We start from the raw sequence: 8,691 nt of genomic DNA, 5'->3' as shown, positions 1-8,691 counted from the left end.
TGCCAAAGGGCTCATATGGTCCAAATTAGGCAAGATTCACCAGAGACAGCAGAGTTGTGGGTGTGATTTTGTTTGGTTGTTGGCTTTTTTATTTTCAATAGTGTGGCTTAGTGTCTTATGTATGGTTTCTAAGTAAGATTTTTCAAATGATAGTGATAATATTGAATTTGGAGGAATAGGGACAATACTGGCATAAAGTGCAGGATATTTCAGTAACTGCATGGAGGAATATTGATTTCATTAAAAAAAAGAAAAACAAAGCTAAATTTTAGCACAGAAAGAGAGGAAGGACTCCTTCATTATTTTGTTTTATTGACAACACTCAAGATTTTAGAAAAATATTAATCCTAAGGTTCTGAATTACTTAAAGCCTCATGCTGTTGCTTGTGTTTAGAACTCTTTACAAATCCTCTGACTTTGGCTTTGTAACTGTTCCCTTGATTTTACTTGGTTGTCATGAGAAGCAGTGAGAAACAGTTAAGGAGCTTTTCATTTCCTGAGATTTGCATTTCAGTTTCCTTAGGGTAGACTGTTTTTGATATGGGGAAGATGTGACTCACCTTCTGGAGAGGACTGAAGCCCTGAGAGTGCTGCTCCCTGGGGACTCTGGAGAGGAGGGACAGCTCTTGGGCCAGGAGTCTGCAGGTAAGTAAGATATTTCAAAGAAATTCATTGCTCTTGCTGTGTTAAATTGTGCTGCTGGAGAATACACAGTTGCGTGGAAAAATATTTCCTGACTCACTTAGAATTTCATGAGACACAAGCCCATCTAGGATTGCTGTTTATCTTGTCTAGGAACCAAGACAGAGCTCTGTTGCATATTTAATTAGATAGGGGGAAGGCAAAGAATCTTAAGATAAGATTATCTTATGCTCCTCATCACAGCCCTCATGTAAAAAGTTTGCATGGTATGCAAAACAGAGTCTGATGGTAAGACATTTGTTTTTGAGGACGATGAAAACAGCTTTGCAGAATAATACTTTTTTTGGTTGAATACTCCTATGAATTCTTTTCTGTGTGTGAGTATAAAAATTTATTGTGCGTTGTTATGAAAATGAACCAGGAGTTGAAAAGATTTGAGTGGGAATCTGGGGCTTCTGGAAGAATAAACACTTTCATTCCTATGGCTGCTGAAAGCAGAAAAAGAAGAGCAAGTGAAGAGAACCTTAGTTTCTCCTTGCTGCAATAGGCTGACAATAATCAGAATTAAGGCACTGGGAATAACAGTATAAAGTCAGTCAGAAGCCAGAGCAATGGAGTTTTATAGCAAACAATTGAGTTTATATTGTGGTCTCTCAGTTCCAGTTTTGCAAAGGTTTTTGAGTACAATTAGGGACTGGTTGCTAATCCTTACCGTGGAGTCAGCTGCAAGAGCAGAGTTTGAGGTGGCAGAAGGGGTGTGAAGAGGATGGAGAAGCAGGATGGAGTCTTGTGTGGTTTTCTGTTTATCTTTAAAACTTCAGTGTTGGAACCAGTGTGCAACAAGTATTGCAACAACATATCACTCCCACACAAACAACAGAAATGTCACAAGTCTGCACCACCACCAACCACCACAGCTGCAGACCATCCTCTGCTCTGAGCTAGTCTGTGCCTTTGTAACTCAAAAACCTTCAGATCTGTGCTCTCCCCTTGAAGCAAGGGCCAGAGGAAGCCTGGGGGATGTCTGTACAGCTAATCAGTGTTATCTGTACTGTCCAGGATTTGCTGAGGAGCTGGGGTCCTGCTCTCCTCCTGGCAGAGGGATATGGACGGCAGAGGAGATGGTGCTTTAAACCCAGTTCCGCTAATTCTGCATCTTTGAACAAGTTGTTACTGCTATTCAATAAGCTCCCTATCTGTGAGATTAATGGTTATGAAATGCTGATATTGCACTCTGGTCATGAATCACTGATGGGTATCAAGAGATATCTTGGTGTGGGGAGTGACTGGATGAGCCTCCTGGGGATGTTTTGTAACCTGGGCAGGGGGAACATGCATGCACTGGGATAAGCACAAAACTTCTCTAAAAAGGACTAAGTCCATTAGGCTACCTTGGTCCAAGAGAATTCTCATCTCTGTGCTGTTTAGGAAGGGATTTAAGTTGCTCTGGGCCAGAGAGAGATCCACGTTGTACATGGGAAAGCTTGAATTCCTAACTCAGAGGTGTCTATAGCTTTCATACTCAGCAGTTAAATCCTGGCAAAAAGCATTCACGGTGCCAGACAAACAAGTAAAATTCGGGAACAAGTAACTGCCTTTGCGGTTTCATGAGGATCTCTGTGTCTCTGCACTTCCAAATGCTGGCATAATAAATCCTGAAGTGCCTTTTTGCTCACAGCAGACATGATTAATACAGCTGGTAGCTGGTGTGTCTGCTAGAGGAAACAATTGACAACCCCTGGGTGGATAAGCACCAGAGGCCTGAAAACCCCACGATTTTCTCCACTTTTGAGAAACTAAGACATAAAATAAAAATGTTCTTATTTTCCTCTTCAAATCCATAATCAGACATGACGTAAAGACAGTCACTTCATCAACAAGTAAGTACTTTGAAGAGTGCCTGCTAAAGTGAAAAGGCTCTGATGTTCTGCACAGCTGGAGCCCCTGTGGGATGCAACATAAGCATCATGGCAGCATGTCCCATCCGCTGCACTGTAGCCCCTTCTGCCCACTCAGCTTGGGGACTGAGGGATGTCCAGATGTGCAATGTCTCTTTTCCACTTAGCAGGTCTCCTACAAGGTGAGAAGGGGGCTGTTAGGATAGTTAGGAGTGCTGAGCCCTCTAAACTTCAGGCTATCGATGCATCTTTCCTCTTCCTCTCACCCATTTTCCCCCAGGGAAATCCTGAGTAGGACACAAATATCCTCCATGACTTTACCAGTTTTCTCTTCTGCTTCTTCCAGCATAATCACATCCACTGATTTCTGCTTGTTTGCAGGTTTTGTTTGCAGCTGGAAGCTCAAACCACTATTTATTTTCTGTATGGGTTCCTAATCTGGAAATGGATCTAATTTGCTTTACCAAATTACAAGTGAATTAAGCTAAACACAATGTGTTATATCTGGATACAATGTGGAGCTTTCATGAAAGAGGAAAAAACATGTTTGTCATTGCTGTGAGTTTCTTCTTGCCTCGGTATCTATAACTTTGTGTTCTCAAAAAATATAAAATGTCTCTATAAATGGTAGAGTTTTTCCTTGGGGCTTGGAGCTGAGGAGCTGGAACTGCATCTGTTTCACATCTTTCATCCTCTCAGCCCTCAAAGAATACCCTTGCTAACATCCCAACACTCCTCCCCTTGTTCTTAGACACACTTTGATTATCTGCAATATTGCATTTGATAGTATTACTAAATAGTTCTTAAAAGTTTACCTTTTGGCAACTGCTTCTTCCCTTTCAAATGGATTTTTTCCCCCTACCTGTAAATCAGCTTTAGAGCATTGTATATCTAAGGAAAGTAAATATCCCACTGCTCTGAACGAGACAAGTATTTTGCATTTCCATTTCCTGACCCATCAGCGAGAATTTTGTGCAAAATGCAGTAGAAATGTCAGAGTGATAAAATAGCATTGGTTTTGGTTCATTCTCTGGTTAGAACAGCTGATGTTACGGAAAACAGCCAGTGCTATCCAGACCTTGGGGAGGCCAAATACTTTATGGGTACTGCTACATTTCAATGACAGCTTTACTGACTGACAAATACTACAACACCTGAGGTTTTAGTTACAATTTCTTAGTTTACTGTTTTAAACCTGAGGTATATGTGAAATTATATATTATATATACAATATATCTGGTTTATGTATATAATATTTAATATTATATGTATATATTAAATATTTCTTTTCTAGGAAAGTTTGCAATCTGGATGCTAAATGAGCTCCCCATAATGCATTTATAGACACAAATATCAGGTTTAGTTTCCTGCCACTAAACCACATTTCTTCTGAGATGGGGTAAACACTGTTCCTCTTCAGAAAGTCTGTTTAAAGCAACTGATTTGCAAGATTATTTTTTAGCTGAGAACAATTAAGAACTCTAACAGCTTATCCAGCTGTGATAATTAACAGTAACTAAGCCCATCTTTGGGGAAGTACAGCAAGCTGTCCTATTTTAGTCCTTCCATGCTAAGGACTGAGAAAATAATGTAAATGGCCATTGCTCTCCTGAGCAGCTCCTTGGGATGGAGGGCCTGGGACAGAATCAGAGCTGGGCGTGAGCTGCCACAGAGGTGATTTCTACCCGCCTATCTCTGAAGGTGTGTCATTTTGGTAAACACAGGTGACTAATTTGACTTTGTCATCGTGACATAAGCAAAGCCCGTGTTCAGTCAGGGTGGAAGTGCTCGCTACTCCCTTCTTACAGGAGGGGATTGTTTTATGTTAATAGCTCCTAGAGGCAGCCTCCTGGGCTCCTGCTGGGCTTGTCCAGTGCTGCCCAGGGCAGGATGCTGGGGAGGCTGGTGGGGCACAGCCCTGGGCTGTGGCACCAGCTGGCTCGGCCGGTCCTGTGCCCCGCCAGGGCTGTCGGCAACAAAGCGAGGGACGCTCAGCAGATGGCTGATCCAGGTGGGTAAAAAGCCTTTGGTCACTGTTTCGTGCTGCAGCATGGAGGGAGAGGGTATTTGCAGGAAAGGCTCAGAAAATTACCCTCATTTACTACTGTGACTGAGTTACTGCAGAGCTGCATCTCCTGGGGTTACAAGCACTCCTGGGATACGGAGCACACTCAGAGCTCTCACCAGCACAGTGCACAGGGATAATGGCAGCAACTACAAACAGATACTTCATGTCAGGGAACATGCTAATTAAAATAGATAAAGAAATATTCCTCCTTCTACCCAGCTGCCAGGTTTCCAGAGGAGGACGAGTGCAAGTCCCTGCAAGTGTCAGACTTGCACCCTTCAGCTCCCCTCAGTGCTCTTTGACAAGTTGTAACCACCACTGCGTGTGCTTGTGCCAGGCAGTGCCCTGGATTACGTGGCAGATGGACGACTTCCTGGTAAAGAGACAGTTTCTCTTTTTAACCTGTACCACCACTTCCTTGGCCGTGCCTTTGCAGACCCCTCACCCTATCAAGGCTGGGCTGAATGGGGTTGTCTGTGCTCCCATGGGATGGTTGACAGTCTCCTGTATGGGGCATTACCCTTGTCTTCCTTGGGAAGAAGCTTGTCCCTTTACAATCCAACATACTGCTTGCTGCAGATCTGACTCTGGCACTTGCTGGTCTCACTGGCACTCTGTAAGACAAATAGGAGAAGCAGGAGATTAAATTTACCGGGAGGTCTGGGAGCCAAGATTTACAACTGGGATTTTCTAGCCATTCACACAGTCCTGGCACCCATGAGTGGGTCTGGGGCCAAAGCACTTAATGTAATTTTACCATCTCAACACAGGCAGGAAGAGATGCTCCCCATGCCCAGTTCTGTAGTGGTAGTGGTTTCCTTTCCTTTCCTGGCAACAGCCAGGGAGGGCAGAACACTGAAACCAGGGACATCTTCGTGTCCATACTTTCCTACATGCCCTGGTCACCCACTGGGCATTTCTCAACCCAAGTCCCACATTTGCAAGTACAGGGCTCCGTAGCATAGCTTCTTGGGTACACCTACCTGGGTGTAGGTACTGGGTGAGCAGTCTCAGCTACCTTGCAAAGACCACCTGTGCAGGTGTGCAATGCAAAAGCCAGAGTCTGAGATAGCCATTGCTATTTTTGCGGAGTCTCCCTGCTGCTGTCCTTGTTGTGGCCTGTCATTGGGCTTGTTTCCATCAAGAGGAGCCAGAGTCCTTTTCTCGTTGTGCTGTGGGTGACAGTGTGCTAATGGCATCACCGTGGTAGCCTGATGGGGTGTAATGTATCATCATTAGAGTGCAGTAATGTGGTACCCAGCTTGCATGAGAACGACTGCCAGCCTCCCACCAGGCTGCATTTTAGCAGACTTCGTCTCTCCATCGGTGATTTTAGGATTAGAAGCTGTTTTGGAGTTACTTGTGCTGCTGGCAGTTTGCTCAACTCACTAGTTGGGCCATTTAAAAGCAAGGTGTTAGCAGGGTGAGAGGATGCTGCAGGCTTAGGAAGTCTCAGCCCTGCATCCTTTGACCTCTTAATCAGGAAGTTTAGAAGAGATTTTTACTTTAAGATCTACCAAAACTAAAGGAAAAAAAAAACAACAACCAAATGAAATAAGCTGCAAATGTAACAAAGCTCACACCACCTGCTGAGTCTTTTTCACATTAGAAAGTACATTTGGCTCTTAGAGAATTGAAATGTGTAATTTGAACCCTCAATCCCTTTCCCCCTGTAACAATTGCTTTTTCCCTCTTCCCTTCCTGAAGCTTGACTCATTGTTTTCTTTTATAAACTCTTTTATAGGTAAAGAAGCTTTCAGAAATGACAGAAGGCCTACAAATTTTGATAAAAAGGTATTATTATGGGCAGGACGCTTTAAAAAGGAGGAGGACATTCCCAAGCACATATCGTAAGTGGATCAGTCAGAATGATACTTTTGTCTGTGAACACACAGATTGACACCCCAGTCTGCATTACCCAGAACTGTGCTCATATGGTGAGAGTTAGTGCTCCCTCATAGTGATGGGTCTTGTTGTTACTGGTGTCCAAAAGTAATTGTAATTCTTGGGAACTTGATCTTTTTGCCATTATAGGTGAAATAAGCTGGATTTATTTGTTTTAGATATCATAAATTTCAGACTAAATTGTAGTGTCTTTTACAAGACAAGTGGCTTTGTAACTCAGGAGTCACCATGGTAAGATATTATCCACTTTGGACTTTGCTAGGTTTAATTGATTACCAATATTGCTGCATGAATTTTAATAATAAATTGGGGCTATACACAGCTTTGGTGACAGACATATTCAGTGAGCTCCTCATGTCTGGCCTGTGGTTTCATCTTCTTGTTGAGGTATTTTGTTAAAGAATTGTCACTCGGGTTTGGAGTCATAAGCTTTTGACTTGAGACATCCAGGGGGCTTCTCCAGCCATCCTTCCCCTTGCAGGTGTAAGTACTCCCATGTGCAATCAAAGCAGACAGGAGAGCAGGATTTGTTATTCCTGTTCTTACTGATGGCTATTGGAAGTAGCAGTACCCCATTTGTGTGGGAGGATGGCTAAACCTTTCCCCCCAAGGCTAATTTTTTCAGTCCTCCTCTAAGCAGTTGTGGAAAGGGAAGGCTGAAACCCATTGCACATTGACAGGCAGTTGCTGTTAGACTTGAGGATTCATTACTCAGCTCCCCATGATCTCATTTCACACATGCTGCTGCAGGATGGAAACTCTGCTCTGTCCTCGGCAGGTCTGATGTCCTCGACGCAGCAAGGAACATTGTCAGGATAAGGGTTTGCTACATCATGATTGCACTGACTGTGCTGGGCTGTTTGACCATGGTCATCACAGGCAAGGAAGTGAGTACTGTTTCTGGGTGAACTGATTCACATAATGTATGGTCTGTGTATGCTTTCTGTGAATAAGCACCTGGGTGGCAGAGTATAAGCACACATTAGCAATATTTGCACAGGACCTGTGTCTCCCCTTCTCTAGAGGAGAGATTGGCGTGGGGAAGCACAGCTTGGTGACTCACATGTTCCTTCTGACCCACTTTGCCATAAACCTGTTCAGTGCAATGTTCTGGGTTACAGTACCTCAGCAAGAGGCCAGTCCAAAGGTGATGGAGTAGCTCAGGCAGTGTCAATGGTACCTGGTCCTGCCTTACATGAGGCTCTTGTGGTCCTGCCCGCCTAGCCTGCGTGTTACCATGGCCACCAAGAGTTGTGACACTTCTTTCCATCCCACTGCTGGGGGAGGAGGGTCTACAATTTGACTTGGATGTCCCAGTGCACCTGTGAACAATTTACAGTGTAACTCTCCTGCTGATCAGAGCTGCAAATGCTGAAAATGTGGTATAACAAGGAAACACATAAACTTCTATTACTGCAAAATATCAAAAAGGAGAGTGGAGCCTCAAGGGAAGTGGTGCAAATGTGGGAAAATGTTGTGGTGGCAAGTATGTGCATGCAATGATCTTCACCAATTCTTTTCAAGGCTGCAAAAAAGGATCAGACGCTGCTGAGGGTGAACATGGAAAAGAAAGCCAAATGGAGAGCTGAAGTGGAGAAAGATCAGGAGGCAGCTGTTGGGAAGCCACAATGATTTGGAACAGATTTATTTTAACAGCAGGAGATAAGTGATTTGCACATGTGGCATATGGACCTGTCTTCATTTAACTCTTTAGAGCTTTTTCACTGAAACTCTCTCGAGGCAAAGACTTTGCTGCTTAAAAGCTGCTCAGTGTGAACCAGGAAACCCCTGAGGAAACTCCAACAGCTGCTTTTTGTGGCCTCTGATCTTTGGCACAAGGTTCAGCTGAAATACAAAACTGTCTTCTAAACTGGAAAGTGTGGGAAGGACAAAATCAGGACTCCCCATCTCAGGATCAGCTTTTCATGGTGCTGCTGGTGCTCAGTGTGGCTGTGGAGTTGTCTCCTTGCAGTCAGGTTGTGACCCTACATCAGGAAACATCCTGTTCCATGCAACGCCTCCGGGGCAAACAGCCTTGGCCAAAGACAACTGGGGCAGGGGGAAAAGCAGTCTGAAATATGTTTTGCAACCTCAGAGAGGTTAATTGTCTCTATCTCTCAGTTATCTTTGAGCTTGCTGCCATCACTGTCCCCTTTCCCTTCCCCCAGCCCCTCATGG

The 8,691-nt window shown here is 44.0% G+C and overlaps 1 protein-coding gene across 1 annotated transcript; it reads left to right on the top strand.

Moving 5' to 3' along the window:
• Positions 1-539: 539 nt before the first annotated feature.
• On the top strand, positions 540-8,479 carry LOC114065776 (protein FAM162B-like; the record flags this gene model as incomplete). The annotated part of the gene is made up of 4 exons (XM_027899927.1): positions 540-645; positions 6,353-6,458; positions 7,292-7,400; positions 8,038-8,479. Coding segments are annotated over 4 exons (429 nt in total), but the record flags the coding sequence as incomplete, so codon positions are not given.
• Positions 8,480-8,691: the final 212 nt, after the last annotated feature.

This window comes from Empidonax traillii, unplaced genomic scaffold, assembly GCF_003031625.1.
Source record: "Empidonax traillii isolate 1590-97213 ecotype Southwest subspecies unplaced genomic scaffold, ASM303162v1 scaffold20:size5563877, whole genome shotgun sequence".
Lineage (NCBI taxonomy): Eukaryota > Metazoa > Chordata > Aves > Passeriformes > Tyrannidae > Empidonax > Empidonax traillii.
This window is presented reverse-complemented; position numbering and strand designations above follow the sequence as displayed.